A 25,471-nucleotide genomic window follows, 5' to 3' on the forward strand; every position below is an offset into this window, starting at 1 on the left:
TTCCTCCCAACTCAGATACAGTTTCATGATGAGACAAGTTACAGAATTCCTTGATGGGTGTTTCTTAAGTTGGGATTTCTATATCCACATCAATACTCAGTGATAATCTAGAGGATCATCAATGTCATAAAAAAAAAACATGGCATAATCTTGATATAGATATTTTATGGCGATCAGAGAAAAATATTTAAATTAACATAAATATAAATATATTATGGAGTAGTGATATTTATATGAAACTTTAAAACAGGAGATCTTAAAGAAACGTTAAGCTTGCATTGGTCATAGATGTGTCTCTAAGACTACTGGGGTATACATTCCAACTTCCCTGTACCAAAGAAAATAAACACTTTTGATAAAAATGTTTGAACTACACACTGCATTACAATGTGTTATAAGTAAATCTCCTTGGTTGCTGAACTACATACTTAATAAGGAATTAATACACATTGGCACGATAATTCTAGGTGAGTTAATTGCCAAGGTTACCAAGTTTTATCAAAGTATCATTTATAAAAATTACAGATTGAAAAAGAAGTTTCCTCACTGTCTATTTCTTCAGGAATAACGGCCAGGATGATAGAAGAAAAGTCAAACTTTTTTCAACTACTTTGATCTATTACTTCTAAACAGCAATCTAGGGAAAATTTCACTTACCTCTCTAAGAAAAAACCACCTTACTATTAAATCACTCACCCTTCATCACTTATGCTTGATTTATTAGTATAGCAAGTAAGCATCCCTCTTCCTCACCCTGTGATTGTCTCTATCCAATACTATGATGGAGCTCCTAACATATGAACACTTACAAGGGTCTGCTCCTAATGCATTATTGGAAGAGTTCTTTTCCTAATAAATAGTCACAATGTCACACAAATTACTCTAGCATGTTGAAATTAAGGAGGATAGCATGACCTTGATACAAAAACTGACATTTCTAATACAAACAATGGTAATTACAAATCATTCTTTCCCCTGTCCCCCAGCTTTATTAGGGGACGGAAGAAATAATCGGGGTATAATTGACCCCAGAAAATGTATAAGTTTGAAATATACAACATGATGACCAATCATTCTTATTCAGAAATGTAAACACAAAAGTCCTAAATTTTAAGTTGAACTAGCCAAATCAAACAAGGGCCAAGTTGAATTTATCTCAGTGATCCAAGGATGGTTAAAATGAGAAAATGTCTTAGTATAAATCATCAAATTAAGTGAATAATGGAGAAAATCATACTACATTAGCTGGTACAGGAAACCATTCAATAAATTTCAACACCCACTTATGAATCAACCTGTCATCACATAGGAGTAAATAAAAACTGCCTTAGCCTGATTAAAAATATGTAATTTTAAAAGTTTAGCAAGCATCATTACTAATGAAAAAAATCCCCCCAAAATTTACTTTAGCATCAGTAAACCAGTTAATTCTAAAGGAAATCAACCCTGAATATTCATTAGAAGGACTGATGATGAAACTGAAGCTTCAAAATTTTGGCCACCTGATGTGAAAAGCCAACTCACTGGAAAAGACCCTGATGCCGGGGAAGATTGAAGCCAAAAGGAGAAAGGAGCAGAAGAGGATGAAATGGTTAGATAGTATCACTGACTCAATGGACATGAATATGTGCAGCTCCAGGAGATAGTGAAGGACAAAAGGGTCTGGTGTGCTGCAGTCCATGGGAGTCGCAAAAAGTCGGACATGACTTAGCAACTGAACAACAGAAACAGCATCAGGGATAATACAAGGATGTCCCATCACTAATAACTTTATAATGCATCTTTTAGCCAGATCAATAAGAATGAAAAAATAAATACAAGGTATAAATATTGAATAAATAGTACAAAACTATTAATATACACCCGTAAGATTTTCTACATAAAAAATTTCAAATATTATATAAAGAAGTTATCAAAAATTATTTTTAAATAATTTAGAAGATTGCTGATAAAAGATAAATATGAAAAAGTAAATTATATTTCTATACTCCAGCACAACAAAAGTTAGAAAGAAAACATTTTAAATATGTAGTAATAATTTATGACAAATACAAACAAAATATAAAATACTCTGGAATAAACTTATGAAAAAGTATAGAAGACCTTTATGGAAAAAAACATTCTAAAACTTTTTTATCAAGAGATTATCAAAGAAGACAAATAAAGTATGGTTTCTAAAAATTATTCTACCTTAAATCTTCTATGTAGTACCTCCTTCAATTTCAGATTAAGTACCAGTTCCTCAGATAGTTCTTATCAGAATAGCATTTATGTACAGTGTAGGTATTTTTTCACTGTTCTCTCCCTCTCAGTCTGCTGTTCCTCTCCTTAACATTCATTAGGACAATCATTTTATGTATGTTTATGCAATTTCCTGTTACAATATAAGTTGTAACATGAGCCATGTTACATGTTTGACCATTCTATCCTTAGTACTTACTACTTAGAAATGTGATAAGTATTTGTAGAATAAATTAATGATTTCAGGAAGGTGAAATATTAGTAACAAATCTAGTCTTGTTTCACCACTCCTTTCCAAGGACTGTTTTATTACACTGTGAAACACCACAGAAACTTACAAGCTGCCTGTACCTTATCCTAAAGGTGTGTATCACCAAAATTTCTGAGCAAAATAATACAACTTGAGGATAACAGCTATTCTTACTTAAGAATATCTTCACTTTTTTTCTTTTTAAATAGTTTCTCTATTATTGCCTTTTATGGAAAAAAATAACCATTCAATCTATTTATTCAAATGCTAAAAATTTCTCTTCATAATCAGAATAGCTGAGGAATTATCATTTTGAAAGTCCTTGAAATAATATACCTAAATAAAAAGGTTTAGGTTGCTACTCCATCAAAAGACAATAGAAAATTCTAAAATTCAGTTCTAATCTGACAGCTACCTCTTCTTAACAAGTATTAATTAAATTGCAGGGGAGGGAGAAGAGGGCTCTTAACAATAAAATTACATTATTTTCTGATTTGTGAGAGAGGTAAGATGTGTCTGAAAAATTAGATGCTTGATTATACAATGCTGCTCAAGCATTCATGTGATTACCACACGTGCGTACCTTTTTTATATACTTTATAATACACACTTTTCTTTAAAAGTAGAAACCTCTCTTCCTGAAATTCACTGCCAATTTTATTATCCAAATGTAACTTGTTCAGTAAAACACAATGCATTTTCTTAAAATGACAAATTAAGTCATAAAACACCCACAAACGGAGTTGACACATCACCTTTCAAGTCAGTACCTCCAACACCATTAACATCCTTCAAATAAGGAAGAATCATGACACTGGAGGCAACAGAAAGCCAATTATTTAAACAGCCCCATTTTAGGAAGTATAGTGATCTCCTCTGCACAACAGAAGCACAGTAAAAACATACAAGACAGAAGAGGATTAATTTTTCCTACTGTTTCCCTGAGCCCTATTAATATAAACCTTTAAAAAAGAAATGATATGGCTCCTGAAAAAAAATTTTTAATCAAGTCTTTTAATTCTTTAGGTATAATTTCCTATATTTGTTTCAGAAGAACATAATTGAAGCCTAGAAAAATGATATGCCATACTATCATTAGGTTTCAATAAAGTTAAAAATTATTTCAAAGCCAAATCTAAACATTTCTTTTATAGACCTTCACAGATCAGTTTTCTGCCATTAAATATTTTATTCACTACTTAACCAAACAATATCTCTCATATTATTCAATTCTCACTACATATCCATTAATATAAATATTATTTTCCCATTTTACTAACAAGAAAAAGGAATGCTTATTGCAGTTTGTTACTTTTTTATAACTTTCTCCCAGAGTTACCACGTCCCCTAATTTGTTATCCTACTCTACTATATTACAAAATTCCATAAGGGGTCTATGAATTTCAGGACATACATTATTAGACAGCTCATAGGCTACATGAAGGAACTTCCATTTATATTTAACTCTTTTTTATTGGGGGCTTCCAGGCGGCTCAGTGGTAAAGAATCTGCCTGCAGGAGACACAAGAGATGCAGGTTTGATCCCTGAGTTGGGAAGATCCCCTGAAGAAGGAAATGGGGAACCATTCCAGTATTCTTGCATGAGAAATCCCATGAACAGGGGAGCCAGTTGACAAAAAACATTATATTAGTTTCAAGTGTCCAACAAAATTATTTGATATATGTACATATTGAGAAATGATTACCATAACATGGATGTCTAGCTAACATCCATCACCACACATATTTACCGTATTTCTTTCTTGTGATGAGATCTATTGAACTTTTAAGATTTGCTCTCTTAGCAATTCAAATATACAATAGAGTATTATTAATTGTAGTTACCACCCTAAACATTACATTCCCATCACTTATTTGATAACTGGAAGTTTGTACCTTTTGACCACCTTCTATTTAACTCATGTAATGTTTTTAACTTACATGCATAGTTTATAATAAAGATAAAATATATAAATATAGTAGTGTAAGTAGAGATAATTTGTAAATTTAAAATATACACATGTGGGGAGATGTGCTCAAAAATATTTAGGTGATAGATCAAAAAGTCTAGTGACTGAAATGTTATCTTTGCTGACGTAGTGTGTACATTAGACTTTTAATCAAGTGAATTCTTGAGTTTTTTTCAGACATTAATCTCTTTTCTGTCTGAATCCCTATCAAAGATAAGAAACAAAGTTGACAAGAAATTAGCTAACTTGTCCAAGACTGAACAATTAATAATGAACTATCAAAACTGAATAGCCTCTGGTTCGGCAATTTCATTTTTAGGTATTTATTCCACAGATCTACTGGCACATTCACAAAATAATGCATGCACAAGGTATTCACTGAAGCACTGCTTATAGTAGCAAAAGGTTAAAAATAAATTTTCACCAGTAGGAGTCAGATTAAATAAATTCTGGTACACGCATATATCAGAAGATCATATAGCTATAAAAGACTAATAACTGAAATTATCTAAGATGTGTTACATTAATAAAGAAAAGTACAGAAATATTTATAGCATATTATTACATTCATTAAAAGTAAAATCAGAATGTATATTTGTATTTGTTGCACATCCATACAGTAACTTGGAAGGCTACAAAAGTAACTAACGGCAGCATGCACATAAGTGGGAGTGGGAATTGGGGAGATAGCATATAAGATGGGAAGGAGACTTCATTAAATGTGTGTTTTAAAATTTATGAATATTGAACCATGTGAATTTATTATGGGCTTTCCAGGTGCCTCAGTGGTAAAGAATCTGCCTGCCAAAGCAGGAGACGCAGATTTGATCCCTGGATCAGGAAGATTCCCTGGAGCAGGAAATGGCAATCCACCCCAGTATTCTTGCCTGGAAAATTCCATGGACAGAGTTGCAGGGTAGGCTAATAGTCCATGGGGACGCAAAGAGACGGACATGACTGAGCGCACACACACACACACACATTCAAATAAATCATTTTGGTGGGTTTTAAGCAACATGCTAATTGCTTATGTTAGAGATCAAGAAATATATTTCTGGGAACACTGAAATGTTGACATTTTAATATTCTATAAATGAGCACTGGTGGTTGGAGATAACATTTGAGGGACACGTACAGGGACTAAAAATGAGACACAGACACAGAGACTCAGCTCCCTCTTTCTGGTTGTTGAACTGTATAACTATATCACTTCTTCCAATGAAAAAAGAATATTAGATGACTTAAAAGAGTGTTGAAGATGCATGTGGAAGTGCAGAAGGTGATATTTCTACATTAGTAAGTCATTTAATGTATATATTGAAGAATCACACATTCATATATGTATGTGATCTTAAACGTACGTAAGTAAATTAATCTAAACATCATAACTAAAAAATTGACATTGGATGAAAATCTTGTCTGCTGGTGTGGGATCATCTTTGGGAAATTTATGCCAGGGTAACCTTACATGTGCATTTCTACATGTGACAGTGATGACCATATGTGGCATACATGCATGCCCCTGTTGCATCCTCATTAATGGGACATGAAGAATGTGTCCAGCATTTTCCTGGTGCCAGGGGCTGTGATAGGTCTTTTAATGCATTAGAGATTTGTTCTGAATGCATTTTTTTGTCCTTTCTCTTACTCATTTTAGATTAAAAGCTTCTCCATCAAAGGGTTTTAGTAGCAACAGAACCTGCCTTCAGGAAGGACAGAACCTCTACAGGTTTGCAGTTTATTTTGAAACTGCACCTGGGGATCCAAAACTCTTACCCTGCTGCCCAGCCACGCTGCTACTGAGAACCACTGACATACACTGTGCCTCCTTAACTCATTTCACATTCTCTTCCTTTTTTTTTTTTTTTTACTGAGAGATAAGCAAGCCAGGTGAATTTACTCTAAAATTCATACCATTAAAACTGCCAACTCACTATCACAGAATATTTCAAATCACCAATAATGTCCTGTGGCAGGCATGGCAACAAGACTTTACATTGAGTAAAAACTCTAAATGATCCATAATAGTCAACTGAAGCATGTTGATAGGATCTTTTCAGATGTTACCTTAGAATATAGTTTTCAAGTTACTGCCACAGTTTCTGGAGTCCTGCTTCAACAACCTCTACACATGCAATATTGAGCCAATAACTTTTCTCTGTACTTCAGTTTTCACATTTGTAAAATGAGGAAAGTTATACTATCTACCTCATTGTATTGTCTGAGACTTAAATAAGGCATTTAGAGTACTTAGAATCCTGCCCAGCAGATGGTAAGCGCTTAAAGAATATTAGCTCTTATTATCATCATCATCATCCATTAGTTTTAGTTTAACATACTGACCTGGTTAAAATAAAATTCTATATAATAATTCCCTGAAAGAAGGAAAAAAAATTCAGCTTTCTGAAATCACAGCTCTACATGCTCCAACTGTGCTTCCAAGTTGCAATTTCTGATTTATTGTGATTCTAAATATATATATTTTGGAAGGGATTTTTTAAAAAATCGCTAGATTCTTAAAATTCCTTTTTTGTTTTGATCTTCGTAGGCTATAATTATTATCTACATTCATAGTCTTATACCCTAATAGACTTCAAACTTATCTATTAGGGGGGAAAAAGTATTTATAAGAGACCAGGGAGTACAGTGCCAGGTTATAGTTCTGGTTCTATTATTTAACTAACTGTATCACTGTGGACAAATTACTTAACTTTTCTGATCAAAATCTCCTACTAGCACCTTGGTTTATGCCATTCTCATCTCCTTCCTATCGCACTGGACTCAACAGTCTTTTGCTTCCCATGCAGAAACAAAGTGAGCACTTGAAAGCAGCTGTCAGTTCTTCCTTTCTCCTTTCACTTCCCGAACAATTCAGTCCTAGAGCTTATTTGGTAATGCAGAGCAAGGATGGTGTCCATGCTGGTGGAGGAAGAGAGGCACAGGCAAGGCGGCCCAGAGCAGGATGTGAAGGTCTTGGCAAGATGATAAGGTCGTCCCTGCAAAGAGTGGTCCAGAATGGGAAGTAACAACCCAGTCAGGGGGAGAAGGTGCATAGTCCATGTGGGCAGCATGGGGGAGCCGAGGCCAGCATGGAACAAGATCCTAGAGCAGAAAAGAGGATGCCCCTCTCCCCCGTGGTTGCGGTCCAGTGGGGTGAGGTGAGGAGTACCTCCACTTAGGAAGGAAGATGACATGAATTATGCAAGATGGTTTACAAACAGAAAATCAATCAAATAAGTTGATACGTAAAGGATAATGAGAGTCTGTTTCTCATAGTCAGAAAAGGAACTAACTACAAATATGGAAAGAAAGAAAACTAGAATGAACTCTCATGGTACCGGGTTTAAGTTAGAGGTGTTGGTATGAAATTGTTGTTTTTAATATATATAAATAGACAATTCAATATAGATAGAAAAACATGTGATTATACAGAAACGTTTTGTATCTATGTCCACTCAGATCTCAGAATAATGATATCCAAAAAGCAACGAACATATCTAATGCCAAGATATTAATACTATGCCCTAAACATACTTTTTTCCACAAATACTAACCAGGGCTTGTTAGAGAAATGGCTGATTCCAGGGCTCAGGCAAGAAAAGTGCAAGAAGAGACCAGATTGTCTTGTTGTACCAGAAAGAAACAAAGAATGATGGGAATGTGTCAAAAGGTAATAAAAATGTTTGAAGATGGTGCCATTTGCCAAACTGGTCCTACTAGTCAAACAGGCAATTAATATATCAAAATACATAGGCGTAGTAATAGACTAAAATCCACTGACTGAAATAGAAAACCACACACACATACTCACACAAACATATTAATTTAAATTTTAATGTAAGGTAAGGAATCAAGTAATTATACAGCCTCAAAGGTGCACCCGAAGAAATGTTTACTACTTATAAAGAGAAAGGAGTGATTTTACAATGGAGAAGCTAGGCACACACCATCTTAACCAAGTGGAACCAAAGAGTATATTGTTCAGTTCAGTTGCTCAGTCGTGTCTGACTCTTTGCCATCCCATGGAAGGCCTCCCTGTCCATAACCAACTCCTGGAGTTCACCCAAACTCATGTCCATTGAGTCGGTGATGCCATCCAAACAACTCATCCTCTGTCATCCCCTTCTCCTCCTGCCCTCAATCTTTCCCAGCATCAGGGTCTTTTCCAATGAGTCAGCTCTTCACATCAGGTGGCCAAATATTGGAGTTTCAGCTTCAACATTAGTCCTACCAATGAACACCAATGAACACCATCTCCTTTAGGATGGACTGGTAGGATCTCCTTGCAGTCCAAGGGACTCTCAAGAGTCTTCTCCAACACCACAGTTCAAAAGCATCAATTCTTTGGTGCTCAGCCTTCTTCACAGTCCAACTCTCACATCCATACATGACCACAGGAAAAACCATAACCTTGACTAGATGAACCTTTGTTGGCAAAGTAATGTCTTTGCTTTTGAATATGCTATCTAGGTAGGTTATAACTTTCCTTCCAAGGAGTAAGCATCTTTTAATTTCATGGCTGCAATTACCATCTTTCAATGATTTTAGAGCCCAAAAAAATAAAGTCTGCCACTGTTTCCACTGTTCCCCAATCTATTTGCCATGAAGTGATGGGACCGGATGCCATGATCTTAGTTTTCTGAATGTTGAGCTTTAAGCCAACTTTTTCACTCTCCTCTTTCACTTTCATCAAGAGGCTTTTTAGTTCCTCTTCACTTTCTGCCATAAGGGTGGTGTCATCTGCATATCTGAGGTCATTGATATTTCTCCCGGCAATCTTGATTCCATCTTGTGCCTTCTTCCAGCCTAGCATTTCTCATGATGTACTCTGCATAGAAGTTAAATAAGCAGGGTGACAATATACAGCCTTGACGTACTCCTTTTCCTATTTGGAACCAGTCTGTTGTTCCATGTTTAACAGTTCTAACTGTTGCTTCCTGACCTGCAGAAATGGTATGGACCTAACAGAAGCAGAAGATATTAAGAAGAGATGGCAAGAAAACACAGAAGAACTATACAAAAAAGATCTTCATGACCCAGATGATCACGATGGTGTGATCACTGACCTAGAGCCAGACATCCTGGAATGTGAAGTCAAGTGGGCCTTAGAAAGCATCTCTACAAACAAAGCTAGTGGAGGTGATGGAATTCCAGTTGAGCTATTCCAAATCCTGAAAGATGATGCTGTGAAAGTGCTGCACTCAATATGCCAGCAAATTTGGAAAACTCAGCAGTGGCCACAGGACTGGAAAAGTTCAGTTTTCATTCCAATCCCAAAGAAAGGCAATGCCAAAGAATGCTCAAACTGCTGCACAATTGCACTCTTCTCACACGCTAGTAAAGTAATGCTCAAAATTCTCCAAGCCAGGCTTCAGCAATATGTGAACCGTGAACTTCCTGATGTTCAAGCTGGTTTTAGAAAAGGCAGAGGAACCAGAGATCAAACTGCCTATATCCGCTGGATCATGGAAAAAGCAAGAGAGTTCCAGAAAAACATCTATTCCTGCTTTATTGACTATGCCAAAGCCTTTGACTGTGTGGATCACAACAACTGTGGACAATTCTGAAAGGGATGGGAATACCAACCACCTGACCTGGCTACTTATAGTATTACGCATTGTATGCATGCTAATTTGCTTCGGTGAGTCTGACTCTTTGCAACCGTACGGACCAGGCACCTCTGTCCATGAGATTCTCCAGGCAAGAATACTGTAGTTAGATTTCATTTCCTCTTTCAAGGGATAGTAAATGTAAGCTATTGGCAAAGTGCCTGTCATATAATAGGGACTAAACAAATGCTAAATATGCTTCAGAAAGGAAAGCAAGAGAGAGAGTCTAGAACCTCTTTGAAAATTGAACGGAACTTTGGGGCATTCCCCACTAAGTTTTCTTCCCTACTGACTAAGATTTAGTAGGAAGAAAATGTTTACTTTCCAAAACCAAGAAATATAGTAAATCAAAATGCAGTTAATTTAGTCATATGGCACTGTACTAGAAGAGAATTTCTAGTTCTTTGTAGAAATAGGCTTTTTTTAATTTTTAGAAGTAATATTTAGAAATGATTCATAATACTTTAATGTTTTATGATACCATTACATATTTTATAGAATATTAGTCTTTTATACTTTCTTCTTCTAACTTACCAAAATTTTTACTGACACAAACTCTAGATTTATAAACATTAATTCATCTTCAAAAAAAGTTTCTTCAAAGTAAGCATTATTTCTGCATGTTCATGGGTAAAGAATACTAAATGTCTGATTAAAGTCACAAGTTAAGTAAAAGCAAATCAAAGCCCTCTCCAGGCTTCAGACTCCCAGTGTGTTCCTGCTCTAAGCATAATCAAATATTTATTGAGCGCCCAGGCAGGGCTGGGAGTGAAAGAGATATGTAAGATGGATCCTTAGGACACATTTTCTATTAACAAAAAGTCTAAATTAAAAGAAATTGAATCTATTTTGAGTTTCTATATGGGACAGCTGTTTAAACTATTATATCTATGATAGGCAGACCTCCACAAACCAAGCCATGAGTCCACAAGGACACTATAAGTAGAATTTCTTAAATCCTGAGAAGAAATGACTGGAATTTTAAACTATTCCTTTTACTTATCCATCTGTTATTTTTCTGTTGCAGTCAAGACAGTGGGGAGAAAAAAAAAAGTTCCTACAGAAAGACACAGAGCTCACAACCCTCCCTTAGAAAGCTGTTTACCATAATGTTCCACTGCCTCTCCTATGGCACAGTATTTCATTTTCTCCTCCACCAACTTCATCCACCCTCACCCACCACAAAGGTACACAGGCCTTATTCATCAAGACCGTAAGTTTATATGTTCCGTTTTCGAATCAGTAAACCTTAATAAAGCACTAACTTCGTTAGCAAATTTTACGGGTAAAAATCTTGGAAGTAGTACAATATTTTCATTTCACCATCAGACATCTCCTGACTAATTTTCTGGGTTAATACAGTTAACACAAGTAGTTTGATGTTCAAGTTTGTGTTCACATCAGATATGCTGGGGTTGGAGGATTCTTTAAAAAATAAGAACACATTTTGGAGGTGGGAGGTCAAAAATATGTTTGAAAAAGTGTGATCTTTGAAATTATCTAGAACATTTTACTTCAGTCATTAAATTTATTATTTCTGCTCCATTTTAGATTTAAGATGGCCTCCAAAACTAGATCCTACAACTAGTTTAAAGGAGCAGTGAGCTGCAGTTGAGTGGCGTTGGAGCCACTTGAGCGGCAGATAGGAGATACCCCATGTCCAAGGTCAGGAGCAGAAGCCATGAGATACCGAACATCGAAATTCAGGAGCAGTGGATGTGCTTCGCTGGCCTGGCTATGAGGAGATACCCCACATCCAAAGTCAGAGAAACCCCAGTAAGATGAGAGTAGGGGCGAATTTGCATTTAGAGTGAAACCCAATTCCTATCAGAGATGCTCAGAGGGCTCAAACAAACCTAACAAACCTTTGCTCACCAGGACCCAGGGACCCCACAGAGACTGAGACAGAACTGTGTTTGAGTGTCTCCTGTGGCAGTACGGGTCAGCAGTGGACTGCCACAGGGACAGGGGCTCTGGGTGTAGCAGATGTGGGACGTGGGTATGGCAGAAGCCCTCTTGAAGGAAGCTGCCATTAACGCGAAATAGACTCTTGGAGGGTACAAACAGAACCTTGTGCACCAGGATCCAGGAGAAAGGAGCAATGATCCCACAAGAGACTGACCCAGACTTGCCTGTAAGTATCCAGGACTCTTCAGTGGAGGCGTGGGTTGGTGGCGTAGCAGTATATGCATGGGATCTTTTGAAGGAGGTCACCATTATCTTCATTACCTCCACCATAGTTTGGCCCCAGTTAAATAGCAAGGAGAGAACCCCATGAACAGTATGAAAAGGCAAAATGGTAGGATACTGAAACAGGAACTCCCCAGGTTGGTAAGGGCCCAATATACTACTGGAGATCAGTGGAGAAAAAACTCCAGAAAGAATGAAGGGATGGAGCCAAAGTAAAAACAATACCCAGTTGTGGATGTGACTGGTGATACAAGCAAGGTCCCATGCTGTAAAGAGCAATATTGCATAGGAATCTGGAATGTTAGGTCCATGAATTAAGGCAAATTGTAAGTGGTCAGACAGGAGATGGCAAGAGTGAATATTGACATTCTAGGAATCAGCAAACAAAAATTGACTGGAATGGGTGAATTTAACTCAGGTGACCATTATATCTACTACAGTGGGCAGGAATCCCTTACAAGAAATGGAGTAGCCATCATGGTCAACAAAAGAGTCCAAAATGCAGTACTTGGATGTAATCCCAAAAATGACAGAATGATATCTGTTCATTTCCAAGGCAAACCATTCAGTATCACAGTAATCCAAGCCTATGCCTCAATCAGTAATGCTGAAAAAACTGAAGTTGAACACTTCTATGAAGACCTACAAGACCTTTTAGAACTAACACCCAAAAAAGATGTCCTTTTCATTATAGGGGACTGGAATGCAAAAGTAGGAAGTCAAGAAACACCTGGAGTAACAGGTAAATTTGGCCTTGGAATAAGGAATGAAGCAGGGCAAAGGCTAATAGAGTTTGCCAAGAGAACTCACTGGTCATAGCAAACACCCTCTTTCAACAACACAAGAGAAGACTCTATACATGGACATCACCAGATGGTCAACACCGAAATCAGACTGATTATATTCTTTGCAGCCAAAGATGGAGAAGTTCCATACAGTCAGCAAAAACAAGACCAGGAGCTGACTGTGGCTCAGATCATGAACTCCTTATTGCCAAATTCAGTCTTAAATTGAAGAAAGTAGGGAAAACCACTAGACCATTCAGGTATGACTTAAATCAAATCCCATATGATTATACAATGGAAGTGAGAAATAGATTTAAGGGACTAGATCTGATAGACAGAGTGCCTGATGAACTATGGACAGAAGTTCAGACATTGTACAGGAGACAGGGATCAAGACCATCCCCCTGGAAAAGAAATGCAAAAAACCAAATGGCTGTATGAGGAGGCCTTACAAATAGCTGTGAAAAGAAGAGAAGTGAAAAGCAAAGGAGAAAAGGAAAGATATAAGCATCTGAATGCAGAGTTCCAAAGAACAGCAAGGAGAGATAAGAAAGCCTTCCTCGGTAATCAACGCAAAGAAATAGAGGAAAACAAAACAATGGGAAAGACTAGAGACGTCTTCAAGAAAATTAGAGATACCAAGGGAACATTTCATGCAAAGATGGGCTCAATAAAGGACAGAAATGGTATGGACCTAACAGAAACAGAAGATATTAAGAAGAGGTGACAAGAAAACACAGAAGAACTCTACAAAAAATATCTTCATGACCAAGATAATCACGATGGTGTGATCACTGACCTAGAGCCAGACATCCTGGAATGTGAAGTCAAGTGGGCCTTAGAAAGCATCACTATGAACAAAGCTAGTGGAGGCGATGGAATTCCAGTGGAGCTATTCTAAATCCTGAAAGATGATGCTGTGAAAGTGCTGCACTCAATATGCCAGCAAATTTGGAAAACTCAGCAGTGGCCACAGGACTGGAAAAGTTCAGTTTTCATTCCAATCCCAAAGAAAGGCAATGCCAAAGAATGCTCAAACTGCTGCACAATTGCACTCTTCTCACACGCTAGTAAAGTAATGCTCAAAATTCTCCAAGCCAGGCTTCAGCAATACGTGAACCGTGAACTTCCTGATGTTCAAGCTGGTTTTAGAAAAGGCAGAGGAACCAGAGATCAAACTGCCTATATCCGCTGGATCATGGAAAAAGCAAGAGAGTTCCAGAAAAACATCTATTTGTGCTTTATTGACTATGCTAAAGCCTTTGACTGTGTGGACCACAGCAAACTGTGGAAAATTCTGAAAGAGATGGGACCAGACCACCTGACCTGCCTCTTGAGAAATCTGTATGCAGGTCAGGAAGCAACAGATAGAACTTGACATGGAACAACAGACTGGTTACAAATAGGAAAAGGAGTACATCAAGGCTGCATATTGTCATCCTGCTTATTTAACTTATATGCAGAGTACATCATGAGAAACGCTGGGCTGGAGCAAGCACAAGCTGGAATCAAGATTGGCCTGAGAACTATCAATAACCTCAGATATGCAAATGACACCACCCTTATGGCAGAAAATGAAGAAGAACTAAAGAGCCTCTTGATGAAAGTGAAAGAGGAGAGTGAAAAACTTGGCTTAAAGCTCAACATTCAGAAAACTTAAGATCATTACATCCGGTCCCATCACTTCATGGCAAATAGATGGGGAAACAATGGAAGCAGTGACAGACTTTATATTCTTGGGCTCCAAAAGTACTGCAGATGGTGACTGCAGCCATGAAGTTACAAGACACTTACTCCTTGGAATAAAAACTGTGCCCAACCTAGACAGCATATTAAAAAGCAAAGACATTACTTTGCCAACAAAGGTTCGTCTAGTCAAGGTTATGGTTTTTCCAGTAATAATGTATGGATGGGAGAGTTGGACTATAAAGAAAGCTGAGCACCGAAGAACTGACACTTTTGAACTGTGGTGTTGAAGAAGACTCTTGAGAGTTTTTGGACTGCAAGGAGATCCAACCAGTCCATCCTAAAAGAGATCAGTCCTGAGTATTCCTTGGAAGGACTGATGTTGAAGCTGAAACTCCAATATTTTGGCCACCTGATGCAAAGAGCTAACTCATCTGAAAAGACCCTGATGCTGAGAAAGATTGAAGGTGGAAGAAGAAGGGAACGACAGAGGATGAGATGGTTGGATGGCATCACCAACTCAATGGACATGAGTTTGGGTAAACTCCGGGAGTTGGTGATGGACAGGGAGGCCTGGTGTGCTGCAGTCCATGGGCTCACAAAGTGTTGGACATGCCTGAGCAACTGAACTGAACTGAACTGAAGTAGATAAAGACAATAGCACAAAGGGAAAACAAATGTAGGGGGAACAAGGAAATCCAGGGGTGAGTTAGAAACAAAAAACACTCAGCCAGATAGAAGTGGATCAGAATTGGGGTTCTCAACATTCTAGAAACTAATGTAAAGAGTGGGATAAAGAGTGTGCTAGGAATAGGTATAAAACTGAAGATGTGCACACACTGAAAACAAGTTAATGGCTCCAGAGACATTAAATCCTATTGCTGGTGCTGATAAATAAATGAATCATTTCTCAGGGGTCCTCATAAAGAAAAACTTAATTAGTAAGTATACAGTGATGCTGATGCTTATAATAAAGAGATTAATGTTTCTCTTTTTTAAAATGTCCTTTATTACAAATCAATGGTACAATGCCAAATGCAGTTTAGTAAAACAACTGTTGGAGTAAAAATCACAAACTTTTTAAGGGTCAGTATATATTCATATACATTTTAAATTATATATTCAATTGCCTAGTGATCAGGTGGGGCAACGGGAGCAGTCACTATTTAACTCAAGATAATTACTACGTCATTTTTTTTTTTAAGCAGTATAATGATCTAACAAGCAGGATTACAGTTACCACTTTCCAAACTTTGAATGAGACATCAATATATATTTCAAATACACAATATTTACAATCTACCTAGTTAGGTACTAAACTCATAGTATTCACAGGCTGACTTAACTACACTCTAAGGAAGGTATTACCCACAACTTTTATAGTTGAGAAAACTAAAGCAAGGAGAATGTAAGTAACTTGTCCTAAACTATAAAGGCACACAATGCTATGGCTAAAATCACATGCAAGTCTACAACTGGGTTTAAGATCTTTTATTAAACACTTTTCAGATACTGCTCTACTTGCAATCCCATGAGATAAATAACAGAGGAGAAAAGTAACCTGATAAAATTCCAAATAAAGATCTCAGGCTCAACAGGCTCTTATTCATAGAACTGACATGATTTTTGCTTTTTAATCAAATACTTATTATTACCCTCTACAAGTTTATATAAATAGCAGCACATGGACTTTTTTTTCCCAACCATTTGAACCAATGATGCCCTGAATGAGAGGCCTGCCAGTGGTGGTTCAGAGGGAGAGGGATTCTAGGCACTGCCTGGAACTTTGTTCTGGGAGGAGAGGCTACTGAGGGCTTTCATCACTCATTCACCTGGATTCCCAACCAGTAGTGTGTCTACAACTCCAATGTACAGCTACACTGTGTATGTGAGGCACATATTTATTAACTATTTACTTCAAATCCATTCCCCATTCTCCCTCTTACTACATGTAAGAGCCCCAGTTTGTTTGTTTTTATTGTTTAGGTTTTTGCATCAGAGGGCAGCTTCGAGCTGGTCCAATTCAGTACTGATGGTCACATTTCTACTCCAAAGTACTAGTTTGATCATGGTCTCACCATAAGATATGAGAAAAAGTCTGCTGGATATCCTCTAGGATAAACTGATAAAACGAAACATACACAAAGAAAGTCCTTTCTTCTTTCACTGGATAGCACCATGTCTTTCACAGCTGTGTGAGTGTGTATATATGTACATATGCATATCATCTGTGTTCATGAGAAACCCATGTAGAAGCAAATAGACACAAAAGAAGTGGAGAGAGAAAAATAGACACTAGAAAATGAGGCCTATAGAAAGGAATCAATTTGTTAAAAAATCAGGGGAGAGGAGTGAAATAACAAATATCCAAGAAAAGGTAGAGCCAATCTCTGCCCTGACTACCAAAAAAAAAACAAACTATGTCAATGTTATTTCTTCAAAGTTTAAAAAGCATTGAGTACAGTATCAAGAACATTTCAAGATTAATAACCACAATTTGAGATGGGAGTAAAAAACTGGTTCAAAAATAGCAACTCACAAGAAGCAAGGACCAGATTAAATAAATTTGGTGTCTGTTTGTATCTTCTGAATGTGGCTATATGCAAATCCAAACTGTAACGATCTTATGAAAATGCATTTTTTATTTTTGTTCACATAAATATACTGCTAAACGGCTATGGCATTATATCTAGATCCAACTCTCAGATTCCATGCACATATTGCTAAATGTCAAATGTATTCATATTCATTTATATTTGAATGCTGCTTTGAGTGGCAAATTATAAATCATCCATTCAAAAATAAAAATAAAAATAAAATGGATATGCAGCATTATTTAGCAGCACAGATGAACCTTATTTATCTTACAGTTAAACAGTGAAATGAATAAGCATTTTCAAACAGAAGCTCTGACTCTGAAAACTTATAACTAAAATGCAAAAACCACAAGTTCCTCCAAATATTTGAGTTTTCCTCAAAATCTCAGTACTGTTATACCTTCATCTTCACAGGCAGAGTTTTCCTTACTTTGACTGAATATCTGTTCTTTAATATCTTCTTTATCAGAGTATATATGTCTCAATGTCCATTAAAATATCTTATTACCTACATTTACCTTATTCTGTATCAAATTGTTTTACAAATACCTCATAAACAGAGAAGTCATTAAAAAAGTTGAATGACCCTAAGTAAATCTGTTTGAAAGTGAAAATGCAAGTCGCTCAGTCATGTCTGACTCTTTTGCAACTCCATGGACTATACAGTCCATGGAATTCTCCAGGCCAGAATACTGGAGGGGGTAGATTTTCCCTTCTCCAGGGGATCTTCCCAACCCAGGGATCGAACCAAGGTCTCCCACATTGCAGGTGGATTCATTACCAGCTGAGCCACAAGGGAAGCCCAAGTAAATCTGTTTAGTTCTTCTTATCGGTCAAATTACCTACCTCCAGCCAAAGCTATATAAATTCCCTTTCCTTCTCATAACTAGCCATCTCATCTCTGATTTTTTTTTTGTTGGAATATATCATGGCTCAATCCTATGAAGTCCTGGGGCCTCTTTTTCTCATCCTTTAGTAATCTGAACAAATGTCATAGCTTTAACTACAACTTATCTGCTAGTAATTTCCAGCTGGGTCCTCCTTGACCTCTGGATTTTTATACAGATTTCCATACGTCCCTGCTCAACACCTCACTTGGTTATCTCCAGGCACACCAACTTCATACACTCAGATCTGATTTACTCACCTTCTCCATGTTCTTCCCAAAGTCTTTGCCATTTCAGTGCCAACACTTAACTCCCACTTGCTCGGTTCAAAAACAGTGGTATAATCCTTGTTCACTCACAATTCATAGTGCACCAAATAGCAACAGCTGTATCTGCAAAATATCCTCAGAATCTGACCACTCCACACTACTTCTGCCCGGGTTCAAGCTAGGGTGTGCCCTGGGATTGGAAGAGCTAGTCTCCAGCTCTGGCCTCCCGTTCCATGCACACCCAACATATGCATTACCTTTCGTCTTTCCCAAGCACGGTAGTCATTTTAGAACAAGCCTTACCATGTCACTCCTCCTTTCCACTGTCATCTTCCTAACTTATTGAGACCAAATCTTATAATCTTACACTATCTGACCCCTGCTTACCACTCCAACCTCGTTTCCCACAGCTCTTCTGCATCCTTATTCCACTCCAGCAACACTGGTCTCCTTGCTTTGCAAGAAACATACAGGCATAACTCCACTTTGCATGTACTGTCCCCACTGCCTGACATGTTCTGCCAGGTATTCACGGAGCTCAAGACCTCAACTTTCTGGGGTTTTACATAAACAGCTTCCTGGTAAGACCTTTCCTGACCCCTAAATTTAAATCACACTGCTCCCCAACACTGCCTCTTCTCCATACTTATCATATATGACAATACACTATAAATTTTATTTGTTGCTTTTGTCTCTGTCTCCAGAATTTAGGACTCACTAGGGTCTTTCTTGACCATTTTCTCCCTAGTGCCTGGATTAGTGTCTCTTATATGTTAAGTACCCAACAACATTTGATAAAATGTTTCACTGAATATTCTGCCTTAAATGTTGTCTCATCATGACATAAAGTTGCACATCTCCAATTTTCTTCTTCCCTTACATGCTACAGTTCAGTTTATTGAGCCACAATCTGCTTTCCTTACAAGCTAGAAATGTCAAGGGTCACTAAGAACTTGAAACAAGGGCCACTCTCATTCTTTACATGCTTCAGATTCTATCTCCCACCTCTCTCAAATTTCTCTTCTCAGCAACTCTGCAACCACTGCTTCAGTTCAGGCACTTGCTGGAACCACACAGTCCAAAGGATAAAGCCCATACGCTTCATCCTGACAAATAAGGCTCCTTTCTGATCTGACTGCAACCCACCTTTAGAGCCACATCCTGCAACAGGATTCTTCTGCACCACATTCTTCAGCATCCTGCTCACTACACATCAACAAGGTTCCTCACATTGTTTCAGCTTTTACTACTTTTCATAATAGCCACTCACTAGTCTTCAAGGAACAATTCCTTACTCGTTTTACAGGACCCAACTCAAGTGTTAAACTTTTGTAAAGCCATCAAAATAACCACAGCTAACAACCACTGAGTGCTTTCTATTCATATGATCCAAATAACTGACTTGCATTTTATCACTAAATCCTTAACAAGGCTATTAGAAAAGCACTAATAATCTCCCCCTTTATACAAGATAAAATGAGGCTTTAAAATGTTAGGAAACGTGTCTTAAGATTTAATAAGCAAAAAAGACAGGATTTGATCCTACATCTATCTAACCCCAAAGTCTAAATGACAAAACACTAAATGAACAGCTGAACTGACCTTCACATGAGTATTCTAGTCTTTATTAAGTTGAGGTCATTTTGAAACCATTAATTTTATTGTTGTGAGACAAGAAGTACAAACCACAACTCTAAGAAGCAGCCACTTTGCAGCTACCCAGGTAATAAATCAAGGAATTCACTCTAAAACAATTATTTTGGTTTGCAGGAAAGCATATAATTTTTGTGGGCATATTTATGTGATGAGAAAAACTAATAATAATGCCAGAATTGCCAGTTTACAGCACATACAAAGTTATAGGCAAGATAAAAGATAAGAGCCTTGCATTCACATGGCACGTAGCCCACATAAAGATCATCTGATATGTCTAACATGACCTCTGGAATGTTAGTCACATCAGGGCTCTATTTCCACCCAATAATTATAATTCCTCTAGTCTTTGCCCTCCTTGGCAGAGCTTCATTTCACTGTCCTTTGCATTATGAGCTGCTTTGTCGGGTTTGCATATAACATCCCACCCAAAGGTGACTTTGATGAGCCTCTGAAGGCATCCCCAGCAGGTCTCCATAGAAATGGCCCCAGGGTTGTCTCCAAAGTGGCCCTGCTTGAGTTGCCATGGTAAACAACCAGGATAGATTGCTCTATTCAGTTCTCTGCCAGGGTCGCCATGGTGACTGCAAAGGAGGGCTCCTTAGAAGGACCTCACAAGGGCACGTTTCCATGGTGACCCTATCCTGCATATTTCTAAGCAACTTCCCTTTGGTTGTTCTGTGACCAATCACAGCAGGTTCATTTTGAGAGTAACCCTGGAAGGTTGCCTCCAAAGATATCATCATAACATAGGTATTTCAAAGTGAGGTCTATAAACAAATAAACGACATGAAAATGTAAGTGGAACCATTCACAAATCATCAAATTAGTGCCTGTGCATTTTAGGATCTGTTTTTGATAGGTAACAAAAAAATACTTGTAATGTCTTTGTTAAACATCTCTGTTTCAAATCTTAATAAAAATTATCTTACAGAATAATGCAGATAATTAAAGTTCTAAATTTCTCCCATCTCACAGCATAGAATCTAACTAGGTAAAAAAATACTTTATAGTGGACATGTCTCTCTCTCACACACACACAATGAAAGCAAAAATACAGATGGCTCATCAGGTTATAACGGGATATCAAGGAAATTTTTATAGAGCAAAAAGACAAAATATTTGCAAGTCAAATGAAAAGAAAAAATGTGTTTTTTAGTTGAGTTGGGAAAGCCTAGCCATATTTGGGCCTAAGTTATTTTTTCCTGTATTTCTGTGGTTGGAACAATCCCAACTACTCTTCCTTTCAATTTAAAATACGAATATAAGCCATTCTGAACAGATGCTTGGTTTTTAAGCCATTTTACTATTCTCCTGAAACTTTAAAATACTGTACTTTTTTCTAGTATCTAGTCAAGGGCAAATTTTTATCTAATCACAAACTTCAACATCTCATGAATTTATATATCTTTAAAAACTATTTAACAAGTTAAAAAATTCTACAGTTCCAATGATACAATTATAATTTTGTATTACATGTGCTCACCCATTTTTGTTCCTTCCAGTTGATCCTTTAAGCTAAAAAATATATATGTACATATATACATATATATATATATATATATTGCTTATTGTAGAGTTTCCCAAGTGGTGCAGTGGTAAAGAATCACCTTACCAATGTATGACATGCAAGAGACGAGTGTTCAATCCCTGGGTTGGGAAGATCCCCTGGAGCAGGAAATGGCAACCCACTCCAGTATTCTTGCCTGGAAAACTTCAAGGACAGAGGAGCCTTGTGGGCTGCAGTCCATGGGGTGGCAAAGGGTCAGACATGACTGAGCAGCTGAGCACATCCCTTATTATATTGAAAAGGTTAATCTTGGTTTTCCTCTTTTTTCTCCTTTATTGAGGTTAAAGGAAATGATTTTCCCCTCAAGCACTGGTTTCATTTATTCTACATTTTGTTTCTCTCTTTCACAGATTACATTCTCCTACTCTGTCCACAACAGAACACCACTCATGTTCCATTCAGGAGAATAAACTTAAGTTTGAAAAATAAATATAGTTAAGAAAGATGAGGATAATTCATAATCATTATTTAGTGAAATCTCAACATTTAACACAAACTCTGATTTTGTAGAGACATTGTCTCAAGCCTTCAATGTTTTATGAATCAGAGCAATCATTGCAATTCTTATTCATTCACAATTATTTATTCATTGTCCACCATGTACCAGGCATTGTTCTTTGGGCTGAGAATGCTTCAGGAAACAATTAAAAAATTCCTACCCTTAGAGTATTTAGGTTATGGACGGGGAAAACAGAAAGAAAGAGAAGATAAAAGGAAAATCAGCAAGACTATCATCTTTTGTGTCAGAAAATTATTAAAGCTAGAGAGAAAATTAGAGCAGGGAAGAGAGAGGTTAAGCCCTAAGCCAAGTTGGGATGGGCAGTAATAGACTATGGATTAACGGGGGGCGGGGGGGGGGGGTGGATTTTAAGGATTCACCCATTCAGATGACATAAGTGTACTCTAACTTCTTAAATTAAAAATAAAATTAGGGAAATCTCTTCCACAGAGAATTCAATGAGCAATTTTTCCTACACTTATGCTTGCTCTGAGAAGCAGCATGGTCTGAGGCAGGCAAGTGATCCCATCACCTCCAGTGCTACCACTGTTTCAAGAACTGTACAAATTTGGGCAAGTTACTCTACCTTTCAACCCTCCTCCTCAATTTTAAAATGATAATAACAATTCTGATCAGATAGTGTTACTCTGAAAATACACAAAGACAATAAAATATATATACTAACCTATTCTGGGTGAAAAATATAATGTCTGAAAATTGCTTTCAAATATTTCAGGAAAAAAAATGAGTAAAGAGGTAAAAAAAAAACTGGGTAAAATGTTGGGAATTAATGAAACCCAGTGATAAATATATGAGTTTATTATATTATTAGATCTTTTTCTATGTTTAAAAATTTCCATAAAAACGTATTTTATGGAAAGAATTAAACTTGAAAACAAATATACTTCCTTTGTAAAGATGTTTATAATAACTAGAAAGTAATAAGAATACCAATTTAGCTTATAAAATTTTCTTATAAAACTAGTAAAAAATAGATTTATGTACTGAGTACTTACTAATCATCTGGAACAATGTTAAGTTCTTTTTTCCATACCTTATTCAAACATTTTAATTTTACAAAATTAACTTCATATTTTACTCACTGTAAGAAAAAATGTAAGACAGAAAGGCAGAAAAGCATCTTAAGTTTACAGACTCACATGGTACGCAACGTATAATCAATTTTCAGAAGGAATTTTAGCATCAGTTACTGAATGCTTAAAACAAGCATGTAATAGAGCTAATAAAAATCTTAGACAATGAATTCTACATGATTATAACAAGAAAATTAAAAACTTACCAGATCAGTATCTGCCTTTTTGGACGTCAAAGCTTCAACTTTGGAATCCAGTTCTGCCTGTATTTGGTCTCTTCTTTTCATGACAGCCTTTGTATTAAAACACAGGAAGGAAATAGGCTGTACTTTGTTTTAATAATCTTTGCATAGCAAAAATATACATTTGAGAATACAAGTAGCGTCTCTTCCCCAGGCCATCAGTCCATCTGGGGGTATAATGCCTTAAAATGTTTTTAATCTCTAAAAGCTAAACAGATAGCAAGTACTTAAAAGAAACTTGTTCATAAATCTTCTATTAGTTTTCCCAATGTACATCTTACTGATTTAAGTATTTTATGTACAAAATACAAATGTTTTGGTGGTGTACTCTAGGCACGCACAGTTCTTCAAAAAGACCAAAGAACAAAATAAATTAACAACAACAAAAAAATCAGTAGAAGCACTGGAAATTCATGCTGTGATGTAAACTAGTTGCAGCTGTGAATGCATATGCACCACACATCTCAAAGTATCTACAATCAGCCTTCTTACCGGACTCCAAAAGCTAATAGCTAAACAAAGTCAATTACAGTGGGGAATCAAAATGGAAGTATGCATTCACATCTTAAGATTTTATTTTAGCTTAAAATATATGTGTTAACCAATTAGCCAAGCTTTTAAGGAAGAAAGATGGCCTCTACTCTGACTGATAGGAGTTCCACCTTATTTACTTGAATAATCATGATTTTATGTTTCAGTTAAAACACCCCTGTGAAGACATTTAAGTACAGAATTCATCTACATCTTTTACGATGTTTTCCAGCATTTTACAATGTCTTTCCCTTGGTGACTCACTTTTCTTCTAGACAGTCTACCTGGGCTTTGCAGATGCAAAGACTATTTGTACCCATATTTCACTGGTTTTCACAGTATTAATTAAATAGTGAAATTGTAATAATGAACACAAGTGGCCTAAACAGTTCAAGGTAAAAATAAAACTAACCCTGAGTAAGCAAACAGTTCAACCAGGAAGAGTGGAGTTGTAGGACGTATAAGAGAAGAACCTTAACGTGGTACAGGTCTTTTGGGTGTTTTCAGAGGAAGAAAAGAACCTAAACCGCAAATCAGTTAAATGGAACCAAACAAGCTGGCTATATAGTATTTGTGTGAAAATTGAGTCATTAAGGATAGAAAGCTGACTTTCCAAGTGGTGCTGGTGGTAAAGAATGTGCCTGCCAATGCAGGAGATGTAGAGATGAGGGTTTGATCCCTAGGTCAGGAAAATCCCTTGGAGGAGGACATGGCAACCCACTCCAGTATTCTTGCCTAGAGAATCCCTTGGACAGAGGAGCTTGGTGGGCTACAGCCCAAGGGGTTGCAGAGAGTTGGACATGACTGAAGTGACTGAGCACAGCACAGCACACAAGGATAAAAAGCATCCTGAAAATAACTCACCCGACTTTTGTGCCTGGTGGAATCACTCTTAATATGTTCAAAAGAGATTAACATCTCTCTTGTGTTCAAAGAAATGAATAGAAAATTCAACTAATTGTCACAAATTCTTTTATATTTACTTCAATGTTTAATTGCCATTAATGGCAGGAATTCCTTCCTTTTTCTAACCCAAATGGCACATGCAATAATTTAGTCCCATTAAGATCTGTTTCCATCAATATGAAATATTGTGCTTCATATAGATAGAAATATTTTAAGTAAGAGGTGGCTTCAGAAGACAACTAGTAAAAACAGCAAAAATTTAATCCTTTTGTCAAATCATATACTTTTCATTATTTTAGCTCACACTGAAGAAAATATTCCAATATAAAACAGAAACAGATCTGCAATGTAAGTGCTACTGATTATACCCTGGGAACCTACAAAATAATACAATCAAATGGGGACTTATAAAATAATTCAATTCTGGTTGCTATTATCATTTTTTCCACACCTTTAATGATACATGATTTAAACTGCATAATTTCCATCTTG

The 25,471-nt window shown here is 36.8% G+C and overlaps 1 protein-coding gene across 2 annotated transcripts in view; it reads right to left on the reverse strand.

Moving 5' to 3' along the window:
* Positions 1–25,471, reverse strand: part of SNX7 (sorting nexin 7) — a 118,786-nt gene that overhangs the window by 35,017 nt on the left and 58,298 nt on the right. For both annotated transcript variants that reach the window (XR_009493484.1, NM_001163937.1), the window contains exon 7: positions 23,507–23,593. Coding sequence is in view for 1 of the 2 variants with exons in the window: in NM_001163937.1 (NP_001157409.1) it covers positions 23,507–23,593 (87 nt within the window). In the remaining variant the exon portion in view is untranslated. The remainder of the gene's footprint in view (positions 1–23,506; positions 23,594–25,471) is intronic.

The sequence above is a fragment of the Bos taurus genome, chromosome 3 (genome assembly GCF_002263795.3).
Source record: "Bos taurus isolate L1 Dominette 01449 registration number 42190680 breed Hereford chromosome 3, ARS-UCD2.0, whole genome shotgun sequence".
NCBI classification, from domain to species: Eukaryota; Metazoa; Chordata; class Mammalia; order Artiodactyla; family Bovidae; genus Bos; species Bos taurus.